Here is a 14,975-nt window from a genome sequence, read left to right on the forward strand (position 1 = left end):
CTGACCCCACCCAGGCGGGATCACTTCCGTCCTGGTGGGGTTGCTAAGCAACGCCGTGGGCAGGCGGCCTTAGAGGCGAGCCGCTGACAAGCCTGCGCCCCATTGGCCGAGATAGACCCCGCCCCCCTCCCAAATTTCAGAGCCTGGGGCCGCGGGCAGGTTGGGCTCCCGGCTCTCCAGAGACCGACCCCCGCCGTCACTGCTCGGAGCTTTGCCGAGGCGGGCCCCGGGCCGCGCTGCGAGCCAGCCCGGGCAGTGCGGCCCGGGAGCTGCACCTCGCGCGGGCAGCCCTGGCACGGTGCCAGGATGCCCAGCCCGGCTCCTGGAGACCTGGGGGCGGGGGCTCCCCGGGAGCAGAGGCGCTCCAGGCTGGGTGAGGAAGGTTGAAACGTTCACAGTGAAACCAGAGAAACCAACCTCAGGGCACAGATAACCCCTAACTGGGGGGGGTCATTTAACGTTTCAGTTATTGCGATTGTCCAGACCTTGTTTCTGAATTCAGGGTCTATGGTTGGAGGAATTATTTCCAAACCAGGCCTGAACTCTGGGCGGGTGCCGTGCAAGCGTTTTTGTATCGCTAAGATCCACCAAGGAATTCTAGACCCTAAGGGCTAGAAGGGGATAGTCTACCCCGCTTGCACTGAGGCAGGACCAAGTAAACCTAAACTGTCCCTGACAGGTGTTTGTCCAACCTGTTCTTAACAACCTGCTGGGACAGCAATTCCATAAACTCCTCTGGAAGCCTATTCCAAACCTTAACTACCCTTATAGTGAAAAAGGTTTCCCTAATACCTAACTTAAATTCCCTTGCTGCAGATTAAGCCCATTACTTTTTGTCCTACTTCCAGTGGGCATAGAGAACAAATGATCACTGCCCTCAAGGTATTTGAAGACTTATTAGGTTCCCCCCCCTCCGTCTTTTCTTCTCTGGATTAAACATACCCAGAAGCTATTTTTTTAAAAAACCTTTCTGGATAGGTCAGGTTTTCTAAATCTTTTATCGTTTTTGTTGTTCTCCTCTGGACACTCTCCAATTTGTCCACATCCTTTCTGACGTGTGGTGCCCAGAACTGCACACAGTACTCCATCTGAGGCCTCACCTGTGCGGAGTAGAGCAGGACCGTTATCTCCCTTATGACACACCCATTAATACATCCCAGAATATTAGCCTTTTCTGCAACTGCATCACATTGTTGACTCATATTCAGTTTGAAGCAGTCTTCCAAGGTGTTTAGCTTTATTCATACCTAGGCCCTGGTCACTTCTCCAACTCAGCAAGGAAAATTGATAGGGACTGCGCATTCAAAAGTAAGTTATATAACTTCCAAATAATACGTAGTTTAAAAACTTTCCCCTGGTTTCTTAATATGTCATAGCATGCTCTTTTGTTCCTCCAACAAGAAGTGAGCAATTTATTTTTATTGCAATGTATCCTTTCCAAACCTTTACTGTTGTCTGTTTCCTGGCATTATGAGAAGTGAGAAATGTTTGCCCAGTGAAGAAAATTAGTTAAAAAACATTGTGTTCTAATTGCGTAAGTGTACAGAAGAGTCATCTTGAGGTGGTTTATGCACATGTCTCCGCCCTCCCACCTCCACTCCCGGCTCCTTTTTTGGCTTCCTGCATCGCACATTTGAAGTTCTGAAGTTACTCAACAATTTTTCTCTTTTCCTCCCTCCCTTATCATAGATGTCAGCTAAATAAGAACGGTAGAACTTCCTGTGGAGCCAGTGTCACTCCTGACTTAGCAAGAAATGGTTGAGCAATAAAGTTAGCAGCCTGTTTCACTAGACTTTTTTTTTTTTTTTTTTTAATAAGTCACAGCCTCAGACAGGAGGAGGGACTAGATCAGGGGTTCTCAACCGTTTTCTTTCAGAGCCTCCCTCCCTCCCCCACACATGATATAAAAACTCCACAGCCCACTTGTGCCACAACTGGTTTTCTGCATATAAAAGCCAGGGCCGGCGTTAGGGGGCAGCAAGCAGGGTCCCTGCGAAGCTAAGTTACTCAGGCTTTGGTTTCAGCCCCAGGTGGCAAAGCTCAGGGCCCTGGGCTTCAGCCCTCTGCGGTGAGGCTTCGGCTTTCTGCCCTGGGCCACAGCAAGTCTAACACTGGCCCTGCTTGGAGGACCCCCTGAAACCTGCTTGTAGCCCCCCGGACCTCTGGTTGAGAACCACTGGACTAGATGGGCTCTCGAGGTCCCTTCCAGCCCTACATTTCTAGGATTTAATCATGGAGAATGACTGACTGGTTCTAGTCCGTGGCACCAAGAACTTCAGGTGTTACCTTCAACACGCATGGTCTTCAAAAGTCAGTGCAGGGCTAAGGCCTAACAAAACGTGCACTGAAATGTTATAAATAAGCACTGCTTCCAGTTTATAGAGGAAGACACGGGATGGGGGAAATCTAACTTTAGGCTCCTTCATATTGCTGCTGCCTTCCTGTACCATCCAACTCAATCATTTTCTTTCTTTGTATTAATTATTCCTAATTTCAATAAAAATGAAAGGCTGCTTTCCTTTAATGAAATCATTCAGCTTCTTCTCACAACTATATTTTATACAGACTAGCAAATACTTCCTGGGCCTTCTCTTACAGCAAACCATGTAGGCTGGGCTACCCACTGATACACTATATGAGATTTGTATCATAAAATTCTATTGATAAATAAACATTCAACACATGGACGGTCTTCAAAATAATCACACAACACCTGTGGTTATAATACAGTATTACAATGTATTATGTGCAAAACTCATTGTTTATCATTTACAAAATGAAATAAAAACACAAACATGTGCCAAGGATTTCAGATATGTGGCAAACCAACATGAAAAAAGGTACAGATCTTATATGTACACATCCATACAAATCCAAGGTCTATGTTCTTGTGACCACCTGTCTTCAATTACACTGCTACAAGAATTTAGGGAGAAATCCTGGCCCTGTTAAAGTCAGTGGTAAAACTGTCATTGACTTCAATGGGGGCCAGAATTTCAACCACAATATTCAGTATTTTGAACAGGTTTTATAGAACATAAACATTTAATTTCATTGTACCTTTCTATGTTTAAGGCTTTGACTTTCAGGTGTCTTTACAGTTTCTCTCTTGTCTAAAGACAATCTCAGATTCATCAAAAGCTACAACAATCTTTGTTTCAGTCAAAAACATGTTTGAGGTTGCTAGTATCAATCTATATAAAATGGTTAGTGTTCTCATCCATTTTATTGGTGCTTTTAATCCTTTGCTAACACAACTAATATCTGGGAGAGTTATCCATCAGCATATCTACAGTACTTTAAACATACAATTGCTCCTTATCAGTCTTCTTCACCCATTTTTAGCAAGGCGCCTGAACCAGCAGACTAACACATTTGATTCCTAAATTAGTTTCTCTACATTCTCTACCTCTTCTCTACATCCATTTATTTCATGTCCCCCCACACGCTTGTACCTGCTTGTCTAAAACTGCTGTATATAAACAATAGTCTGGATAACAGTACATCAGGTTCATTTAAAGGCATCTAAGTGGCCAGTGTCAACAATACAAATTGCTTACAGAAACACAATCTCAAAACAAAAGTTGCATAAAACCCTCCAGTAACGAGGAAGAGAAAAAATACAGACATTTAATGCAATACTCTAAAACCAGCAAGAGATTTATTTTTGTATATTAAATGTTACAGTCACATGCATAATTATAGAATACTTTATAGTTAAAAAAATATTTTAAAAACCCACCCTTACAGTTTACCTGCAACTGCTATAAAATTTCTATGAAATACATAAAAACATGGAGTCTTTCTGTAAAAAAAAAAAAATTAGTTTTAGATAGAAAAGGATGCAACCATCCACATAATTGGGAATTAATTGATGCCCTGCATCGGACAGTCTTGTCACACTTATGCTGGTGAAATTGAGAGTGTACCAGCCAGTCCACCCAAAAGTTTGTCTAGAATACATGTTTAAATCAAGACAACATTTGGCTGAAGGATAAGTATGAGAAACTTAATCTCAGCATGCTTACAGGGATAGACCTGCAGAGGGCCACAGTGTAACATATCTTAGAAGAATCTGTGAACCAAGAAACTCAGCTGAATGGGTTGTTCACTCAGACACTGTGGTAGCATATACTGCACAATTGGCCTTAAGTACTGTATGTATATTTTCTATAGGCAGTGCTAAAAGCTGCTGCTCGTGTTCTTACTAGGCATTTAATCTATAGACTGTTTTGCCTCCTAAAGAAGAAGACAGCCACCCAAGAGATGTTTTTAACAAGATAACAAGGAACACAAATAACAAGCATCTGTTCTATAAAGTGGAGTTGTCATCATTGTTCTGGAAAATGGCACCATAAGGATCACTGTTAATGCGCTTATAGACAAAGTGAAAAACCTGGGGTTGTGGACGGCTGTGCAGCTCTGCCTTAATCTTCTGAGGGTAAGTATCTTCTGTTAGCTGCTGCCAAGTATCATCAATAAAAAGAAACAGGCTATAATCTTCTGGGTTGTCCACTTTAAATTTTTCAGCACAGAGCTGACACACATCTTCTGTGGTGATATAAGGTCTTACTAATAAGGTCTTTCCTGTACAGCCACTGTTAACCTCCTGAAATGCAACTCGAAGGTAGTTCTGTAAAGTGAGAAAACAGATAGAAACCAAAAGTCAAATTAAACACCTAAAAAGAAATGTGAAACTGTTCTGCTCAGCCCAGCAGACTGAAAGGTCAACAAGTAAGCAGCAAGCTCACCACACGTTAATTGTGAGAAATATCACACTACATTTCCAAGCTTCCTGTAACTGGAGACCATCTTGCTACGAAACTGATATCACTGCTGATGAACAATGTGATTTGTAATGTTGGGAAGCAATACACACATCCTGGGCAGTATGTCCAAAAGATACTACTGTTGTGCTAGATTGCAGGATAGAGACTTTAGGAAAGCACCAGAATCGGTGTAACAAATCAGATGAAGTCTGAACTCTCTGCCTATTTTAAAATAAGTTACATTTTTACTTTTCTTTAAGAGGCACAGAAAGATGGTACCTGAAGACAATCCACTGTGCAATATTTGAATGCATCGATACAATGTTGAGGCAGAATTAGATCTTTTTTCTCTTTGCAAAGTGACACCCTCTCCCCCAGGCATTACATATAAATGCTAAATACTACAACATAAGAAGAAATAATATTACCTTTCTACTTTCCAATAAGTATTAGAAAAGTAAAATATGGAAACTGAGAAATAATATCCACATTTTTAACCAAGAAAAAATAAGAGCTACAGAGAGTTTCTGCAGGAAAAATGTATCTGGGAGTCGAATTGGAGGAAAGGAAAAAGTGAGAAAGAAGAAGGGGCTAGTATCGAGGAAGAAGAGGTTAGTATTGAGTGAGAACTGCAGATGGGACTTGTGTTTGTGTGCGACTAAATGGAATGAGTCATTAAAGGAGCCAACTCACATGTGAGTTGTGCATTTACATTTTATTTCAGGAACACAGGATGTGTGAGAAAGGATCTGAAGAATTCTGGCATCGCTAGCAGCCAGCTGAGTGCATGAATTTTGCTAAGCGTAGTCTGGCTGGGGTATAATCCTGATGATTTAAGATTCTGTTTTGGAAGAAGCACTCAGAAAGGGAAGCTGTGGTCTCTCTTATGCAGTGCCAAATCTGTTCTCCAGGCATCCTCACTCAGCACAATTCCCAGTCATGTGACACACCTTGACTCTGAAATCTGAGTGCCCAGGAAGAAGGGGTGGCACAGAGTATAGAATTTAGCCCACAGCAGAAGCATTCTGAGATGAAGTCCTCCATGGGAGATGTATTTAGATTAGGACATTTCTTTAGCAAAGTTGCTACAAAAAGTTTGCAAGTCTGGTAGATGGGGAGGGTAGACTCAGGTAGATTGATGTCAAGTATCAGGGGGTAGCCGTGTTAGTCTGTATCTACAAAAACAACAAGGAGTCTGGTGGCACTTCAAACTCCTTGACTATCTGTTAGTCTTTAAGGTGCCACCAGACTCCTTGTTGTTCAGGTAGATTGAGATGTCATAAGTACAGGAAAATTGAGAATGGATCTCGGCGAGACGCGACTAGCTCTGTGCAGTGGTCATGGTTAACTGTCGAAGTTAATCAATCCTCCTCCTAAAAAGAGACATTATGCAAGACTGCTCTTTTTCCCAACTCCCTCACATTCAACCTCAATCTTTAATTCTTTGCAATGAAGACTGCCAGGCAGGCAGAGAGAACATTATAGTTGCCTTGAATGAAATAAGTTTTCACTATCCACTGACAGCCTCCTCTTACCCCCTCAGTCCTTGATTGTGCAATTCGCACTAGATAATCATCATTAACGAATATGGAAACTTTGGAGACTATGATGTGAACTGTAAATAACTGAAACCAAAGAGTTTTCTATGGATCCACCCTCCACGCACATATTTTAGTCCAGCAGTTGACCTATCCGAGTTGTGTAACTCTAGACTTGAAAAACTATCCTCCCTTAAAACAGATGTTGTCCCCAGCTCACCCTTTCTTAGCTGTGCTAGGAGGAAGTAAAACACTTTCTTGTGACTGACAACTGATAGGATTCTGAATACACCCAGAACACAGGTCTGTACAGACACTTTTCAGAGTAGAACCAAACAAAGGTCTTTTATAATGTTAAAACTTTGCACAAGGATTATGGTGCGTTACAGCCTCTTATACTAGGTTCTCAATACTGCCAATGCCATTACTGCAGTCAGTCTTTTAGCAAGATAGCCTAGAAATTCCAACTGTAATTACAATTTTTATCAATATTTTCAAAACCACTGTTCTCAGCGGAGCAAAGGGTGTGCAGTATTTTTGAGTCAAATTTATTTAACAGACTAACTTTAGGCACTCGTTTTTTAATTCTTGGCCTTTATTTTCAAATGCAAGAAACATTCAGAGAGAGATGGAACTTTCAGACTTTGAGCAAAATTATTGAAGTTGGGCTTTTATATACAAGTAGAAAAGCAAAGTAATGATTGTGTGTTAGTTTTAAAGGGATAGACTCATCCTGGAGAGGAAGGTAGAAAGAAATACCACTTCAGTTTCTGAGTTTATAGGAATGCAAATAAATGGCTCACAAATTATAATACAAGTTCCAAAGAACACAATTTTAGGCAGGAAATACCTAGTGAAGAGACCTGTGGCACCTTATAGACTAACAGACATATTGGAGCATGAGCTTTCGTGGGTGAATACCCACTTCATCGGATGCATGTATTCACCCACGAAAGCTCATGCGCCAATATGTCTGCTAGTCTATAAGGTGCCACAGGACTCTTTGTTGCTTTTACAGATCCAGACTAACACGGCTACCCCTCTGATACTAGTGAAGAGAGGGGATGGAAACAGCTTTTCTTATTAATGCTGATCTGAAAGGACAAGTTGTTATTGTCAAACATTCACAGGAAGTTGTAGGATGAGTATGTCCCAGTCAATAAGTGTGTCTACGTAACTAAACAAATGATTTTAAAAGTCACTTTAAATAAAAATCTAATTTCTCTGTCACAATCTAGCCAACTAATCTGAAGTAATTTGCAAGAACAGTCTGTCTAGACAGTACTTGGGTACACCACGATTTCTGTGAACGACTCTCAGTTCTGCTCTAAAGGGGTGACACAATCCCAACGCTAATATCAGTAATTTTTTAGTGGAATCTACTGCCTCACACTTAAAGAGTAGCAAGGAAAGGCAGAAAGACTACTCAATGTCTGCAATTCAGCTCACCATTTAGGCTTCTCAGAAACACAGTAAGCCAGATCCTCAGCTGCTGTAAATTGGATTCGCTCCATTATCTTCAACAGAGCTATGCTAAACTACACAAGCTGACGGGATGCGCCTGTGCTTGGTTTATAACAACAGTAGTGAAGCAAATAGAGAAGTGAAACCAAATGAAGACGCAGCAGGTTAGCACACTTGTGAGCCTTTATACTTGTACAAAGGGGAGGGAAAAATTAAGTTCCTTCAGTTAATGTGTTTTCTCCAGGCCATCCGGTAATTCAACTCTACAGTATGATGCAAGGACTGTCAAAGAAACTGAGTGAGACATTTTGGGTCAGGTTCTGGAGTGAAAACTAACAACATCTCTCTATCTGGCGATTCTCCCAGCAGAAGGTCTCCAGAAGGCATACAGCTTGTGTAACAGGCTCCCTTATACTAGGGAATATGGTGGGGAATGACAGAGGAGGTGGCCTGAAGGGCTACTGGTAGCTGCTGTAGGTTAGAGCAACCTCCAGGCTGCTCTAAGCTGTGCCACGGCAGAGCTGGACAAGAATTGGGGAGCCATAACCCTTTTCCTCATGGCCAAACTAGCTGTTTCCTCAAAGAGATCATAGCCGCAATGGAGAATCTGGCCCTTTATTTCTCTCACAAGCCATATGCAGTACCTGAAAATCATCAACTGAAGGAATTGTTCTGTTAGTTGTCCTCCTCTTATGCCATTGCCGAAGGGTATCTCTGGCTTCTGAACTCAGCAATCGGGCTGCTTGTTCTTCCTGGAAATTCTTGATCAAAGAAAGTGCTCCATACGCGCTTGTCAAGTAATAGCCTCCTGTGAAGGAGTGCAAGAGAAGAGATTTTCAAAATGTTCAGGAACATGAAATTAGTCAGCCCTGCTGATATAGCAGGGGAAAAACTATAATCAGAATACCCATAAAATTCTCTATACTATTTCCAAAGTAGTCATATTCTGGCTACAGAAAAAAACAAAACCACAGTGGGCCTGTTACCCTATGTGAATATTCTTAACAATGTAACCAGACAACACTTTTACTAACACTAGTGGAAAATACAAATTCATCTGTTGAAATCAGTCTATCCATCCATCCATGTAGTTTGCAGTAATGGATTTGGTTAACGTGTTGGCTGATTAAAATTGCTCTGTACTGGGGTGGCCAAACCATGGCTTGTGAGATACATGCGGCTCTTTTACAGTTAAAGTCCAGCTCGTGGAGCACCCTACATCCCTCCCCCACATTCTCCACCTACGAGACTGGGGCAGGGGAGAGGGGACCTCTCCCTTGCAGCACAGTGGTGGGGTAGGGGCTTCTGCCCAGCAAGGGGGGGTGTCTCGGGGCTTCAGCACACCTGCCAGGGCTCGGGGCTTCAGCAGGAACGGGGCTGAAGCCCCAAGCCCCGGCAGGCGCACCCCAGTTCTCAAACTTCTGAAGATTGTCGTATGTGGCTCTGAGGGTCAGTAAGCTTGGCCCCTCCCCCCGCTCTGTACCTGTGTTTCTCAGTTTTATAGACACTGCACGTTATGAAGTGATGGGGCATTTATAGCACTAGGCGCAGCAATACTGTGCAAAGTTACTTAAAATGTGCTTTCTAAAAAAAAAAGGACACATAAGCAATGCTCCTTTATTTCGGAGCATTTGCACTACGCTCTTTGAAGTTGGATATTATTTTCCCTTAATTAATTTGAACACCCCATTTTCAAATAGTGGGGTTTTTCCCCCCCTGAGTTTTGTAATTGCTCTCAAGCAACAGCTAAGAATTCACAAATATTCCAGAGAGTCTGCTACAATGTGGAGGCTGAGACACAATCCAGTCTGTTGGCCAGAAGCCTGGCCCTAGTTTGTGTTTTTTTAAAAGGAATCTCCCATGGCTCTTTATCTCCTTCGGCATCCCCTTGTTTCAGTCTAACTCGGGAGGTAGTCTCTAGTAAATAGCTCTCTTGCTATTTACTTCATCTTTATTAGGGATTTAAATGAAGCCAAGACAGAATTACAGCAGAAAATGCAAGCTCCAAAGCCGTAAAAGTCCCAGAGTGAAGTCAATCGTAACACTGACTGAGCGCTCTGCAAGTAGGGGACACAGGGCACCCCGTTTGTTTGTTTTTTAAACAAGCCAGTCAAATGGGAGATTTCCACTGAGCCGAAGCTATAGCCATTCAGTGCCATTTAAAGATTACCAACATGCTGGCAGCAGTAATTTTAGGATTATAATTAGCGTCCTCTTGGCTTTTAGTCTCCAAACAAGTTTTATACATAAAACATGTGACATAACCACTAACCCCACCAGTCAAACTAGACAGTACATTCCTTTAGAACCGCATGGTCCCAAATCACTAGACAGTTCTTCCTACACATTATCAGAACACCTGGCGTTAAAGACAAGAGCCAATCAACTGTGGACTTCTCCTTTTATTGAACTAAAACCAAAACTTCCTGTTAGTTCAGCAGATGTTTCTCTGTTTCAAGCATGTTAATGTTCCTCAGCTTCATACATCACATGTTTTCCATTATGAGATTTCTGAACAATGTGCTGGAGGAGCTCTATACTCCAACGCAGGGAACAGACAACTGTGGGATCAGAAGAGACCTGACTTAATCCTCTCAAACATGCCAACTTCCAATGGGATACGGCAATTTTGTTCAGTCTAATGAGAGTAGGAAGTTGAATTTTCTTGATGGCAAAAATACGTAAATTTAGACTCAAAAGTGATCTTGACCACAGGAGTTAAGAACTATCTTCCTAGCTATAGATAGCCATGGGCAGTTCGCAGGAGCACCTTGTTAAATATCACCATGAAACTGGAGAGGGCTGGGGTGATTTTCCTGCCTCTGATGGCATTTAGCCCTTTCTGTCTCCCAGCCACAGATAACGTGTTCCAGGGGCTCAAAAAAAATACTTCCCAAGAAGCAAATATTTTGCCTTTGGAACATGCCAGAGTGTATCACGTGGGAGGTATTCTCAAAGTATTTCCCAGGAGAGAATCCCCCAGGCATTCACCCCAGCCCCCATTCCAAATTACATGTGAATTGAAAGCTGCTGCACTATATATAGACTCAGAATATTTTTCAGGACTTGAAGAATAAAACACATCCAGCATGTGCACATAATATAAGCTTGTTTGCCAAGTCATGCCACGTCCCTCCTGGGTTATTGAAATCCTAGTCACAGAAATGGGAACCCACACAAACAGATTCCCCAGTCCCTCACCTCTACACGCTGCAACCACATGCACCCCTGGGACTCAGGGTATATCACAGCCGAAGGAGGACAGTTTTGGGAGCCTCTTGTTAACCTACTGGCAGCACACCATTAGCTTTGGGGCTCCTTTAAATACTTTTGGTTAACATTATGTTATGAGGGAACTCCTCTCCCCTCCTCTGCCCCCCCCCGCCCCCCGCACACTTCCAACTGGTTTTAATAAAAACAAAACCAAACATTTACCTTCTCCATGTAGTAAAGACGGATCCAACAGTTCCATCATGTATTCAATTTCAGTATCAAGCTCCAGCATGTCACACTGGGCCACTACATAGGTCAGCACTGGCAAGAAGTCATCCGCTCCATACATCCTCCCTGGAGCAAAAGGAGCACAGACACTGATACAATGGCCAAACCCTTTTGCTGTTTTCAGCTGGTCAAAGCTTACAATCTGTTGCTGTTTTCACAATACTGCACAATTACACTGTTTTACAGAATGGTGTTTATTGGTGTGTGGCAAGGTGGGAGTCTCTGGAAATCGGCTACAGCAATATACCAACTCAGAGTCTGATCTTGTATTACTGACGCACCCAAAACTGGGTTTTGGATGCACAAGGAATTTAGGAGCAAGGCCTATGTTGGTATCCATTGCTGATGGCACACAACTAACTGATTCACTGAGGCCAAGCTTGCCATACAATTCTGACGTTTTCCGCATAGATTTCCATGAGCAGATTAATAGAAAACAACCATTTTCTCTCTCTTATATTTAAGAATAAAATTCTATTTCTAGGAGGACCTGACTGGAAATCCTCGGGCCTGCATTTGAACCAGATATTCTGGCACAGAAGACTGAATATACAGGAGCATTAGACTCCTGAGCTACATTATTTTAATTATTCTTAATAGTAACAACAATGATACTTTGCACTTGTATAGCCGCACCGCTGCTTGTACAGCCGTGGCCACACAGCTATTTTTAGCACCCTATCTGAAGCAGAGCTAGCTCATGTCTGACTAGCCATGCTGGGAAGCACATTCCCAGCTGCTGAGTAGACAGACCCTAAGTTACACCAGCTAAATGGCCCCCTAGAGACTCCTCTGCTGGCTGGATATACAGCAGAGATTCTTAAGCAGCTCCTAACCCCTGAAAAAGCCCTCCCGCCCCACCCCTCATGATTTATATTACAGTAACACTTAGGAGCAACAATGTGCTTGCTAGCAATAGAGCACAACTCAGGAACATTCACCCGCTCCCAGCCCCACCACTTCTTAGTCAGTAAATATTTTTATTATCCATGCAAGAAACACTTCACCCAACACTGTAACGTAAGAGCCATTTAAATACCACAAAGTAACAACCTGCAGCAGTTTAGGGCCAGGAAGTAAACACTACTATATCAGACTGAAACTGCAAGAGGAATTCAGACAGGCAGAATATAACCTGGGCAGGATACCGGACCTGACTCATGCAGAAGTGCCATCCATAGGAAGGAAAGATGGCACCTCCAAGAGCACTGGGCCTCTAGCACCATCCTGGAGTAGGATGACCAGATGTCCCGATTTTATTGGGACAGTCCCGATTTTGGGGTCTTTTCCTTATATAGGCTCCTATTATCCGCCACCCCATCACAATTTTTCACATTTGCTGTCTGGTCACCCTATCCTGGAGTCCAGATTCAGTGTCTCCTTAGAGAGGAAAAATGCACCTACCAACATCACTTCCTGCAACATCTTGTATTTGCCTTGGGAACTCTCCCAACACAAGCTTCACCCAGCTTCGCTTGTGACACCCGATAAGGCCACAGCCTGAGAACAGGGTGACACCCCTGCATTCTCACCATCTAGCAGCACGTTTTAGCTGCATGCCTCCTGTTGACTCTGCACAAGTATTTTAAAAATGCCTCTTATCGGTATGTAACTCCATTTCATTATCTAGCTTTCAAGGTCCCTGGTTGTATTTTAGATACTTGTTGCAGTGTAGAAGTGGTAATGTTATTTTTGATTTAAAACATAAAAGATAGTGCTCAGAGTAGAACATCCACAGGCACTGCTAGCCAGAAGTATAGCCTTTGTTTGCCACCTTCCAGTTACAAAGTATTTTTCAGACTGTAGTACTGTATTACGTTGTTAGACTCCACTACAGAAATACAGAATGCGTTTAACTGCATCTACTATGGTTTCCAGAAAGCATTCAGGCTTAGGCTATGTCTACACGTGCAGCGCTGCAGCTGTACCGATGGAGCTGCATCACTACAGCGCGTCTGGTGAAGACGCTCTATGCTGATGGGAGGGAGCTCTCCTGTCGGCATAAAAAAACCCACCTCAGTGAGTGGCAGAAGCTATGTCGGCAGGAGAAGCTCTTCCACCGGTATAGTGCTGTGCACAAGAGCGCTTATGTCAGTGTAACTTATGTTGCTCAGGGACGTGGCTTATTCACACCCATGAGGAACGTAAGTTTTGCCGATATAAGCTGTAATATAGATACAGCCTAAGAATATCAAATTCAGGCTCCAAAGGACAGCTATGGAAAGCTGTGCTCATAGCTTCAATGCCTACTTCAAACGCCAGTAGTTAACCAGAGCTGTTCTTCCAAGGGCTGCTCCTGCAGTTCACAAATCTGCGTATCTTAACTGATCCGCTGCCAGGAGCGGCACAGCACTCTAGAAAGAAACTGAGTCACAGAGTCTCTCAGAGACTCTGAGGAACAGAGAGGCAGATGACAAGAGATCAAAGCTAAGGGAAGAAAGGAAGGGGCACTCCAATCAGCAGGGAGACAAAGGATTTACTCCCCCCTCCTAACGGTTTCAAAGCAGGGAGATCTAACCTGAAGAGAGCATTACCTGAGTTATTCTCCATGACAGTGTAAATCAGTTTGCACACTCTCAGCAGCAGCATGACTTTCTTTTCAGGTGAATACATTTTCTGCATGGTCATGAACTTGACTTTAATCTTTTCAACGTCCACAAAGTCCGGTGTTGGGACATATACACCCAGTTCCTGAGGGTTCCTCTGCCGCACCAGCTGCAGGTTTTCTTTTAACTGTTTCCACGAGCCATCCGCAGTGTGGAATTCTTTCAGCATTGCTTCAATGTGGCCTTTCAAGGGCTTCAGGATACACTTGTGCATGGCCTTCTCCAGCACAACATCTGCAAAGGGAAACACACGTTCATTTGATTTCAGCATCTAGAGTAGAATCAGTATTTACATATCCACTCCCAAAGGAGAAATTAGAGTAGACGCTATTCACTAAGGTCTATATATTAATGCAGCCGAGTTTCCAGATGTTTGCTAAGAAGGCATCAAAAGGCAAAACAGAATCTGTATTTCATTTGAATTCACAGCAGTCTGGCAAATATGAAAAACAAAATAAAAACAGACTATTCAGCTGTATGGAACATAGTGGCTCGAGTTCACAGGAGTTCATGCAAACCTATCCTCTTGGATTTGATGGACAAGGATCTAGGGACTCTGAGTTTTGCTTTGAGTTTCAGTTTCAAACAAATCTCAACTCAATACAGTTCAGTCAAAACCCATAACTTTTCTCTGGTTTGGGGTTGAAACGATCCAGTTTTGCATAGTTTCCATCAGAAGCCATAAATCAATCCAGATTTGCTAAAACAGCCCAGCTTTGCCAAAAGGTTTATGAACTTTGGCCTGGTTATAGGTTTTTCAACTGAAATGAAAATCAAGCTGTTTTTGTCCAGATCAGATTTCATTATGGAAGTTATGCTCAACTCTGTTATCAATCCTAATGGTCTTTGTTTAGCGATGGGGCACACATGATATAGCAACCACTTGGCTTTTTATTCCTGCTCCACTTAGGTTTAACAACAGATACTTTTGATTTTTTCAGTGTGGACCCCATCTTTGTGGATCACCTCCTTTGCAAATCATGGGTACCCAGGTCTCTTCTTCTACCCTTGCAGTCATGCAGACCACATCACCTCTCATTCACAATCATCTAGCATCCTTATGGCAATGACAACAGTAGCTCATATGGAAAAACAAC

At 42.9% G+C, this 14,975-nt stretch overlaps 1 protein-coding gene across 4 annotated transcripts in view; it reads right to left on the reverse strand.

The window, feature by feature from the left end:
• Positions 1–2,719: 2,719 nt before the first annotated feature.
• RIN2 (Ras and Rab interactor 2) overlaps positions 2,720–14,975 on the reverse strand; it is a 114,370-nt gene continuing 102,114 nt past the window's right edge. For all 4 annotated transcript variants that reach the window (XM_054024004.1, XM_054024002.1, XM_054024003.1 and 1 more), the window contains 4 exons: positions 13,807–14,112; positions 11,207–11,338; positions 8,416–8,579; positions 2,720–4,633 (listed from right to left, as the gene is read on the reverse strand). In XM_054024004.1, coding sequence (XP_053879979.1) covers positions 4,313–4,633; positions 8,416–8,579; positions 11,207–11,338; positions 13,807–14,112 — 923 coding nt within the window. In that variant the 3' untranslated portion in view covers positions 2,720–4,312. The remainder of the gene's footprint in view (positions 4,634–8,415; positions 8,580–11,206; positions 11,339–13,806; positions 14,113–14,975) is intronic.

The sequence above is a fragment of the Malaclemys terrapin genome, chromosome 3 (assembly GCF_027887155.1).
Source record: "Malaclemys terrapin pileata isolate rMalTer1 chromosome 3, rMalTer1.hap1, whole genome shotgun sequence".
NCBI classification, from domain to species: Eukaryota; Metazoa; Chordata; order Testudines; family Emydidae; genus Malaclemys; species Malaclemys terrapin.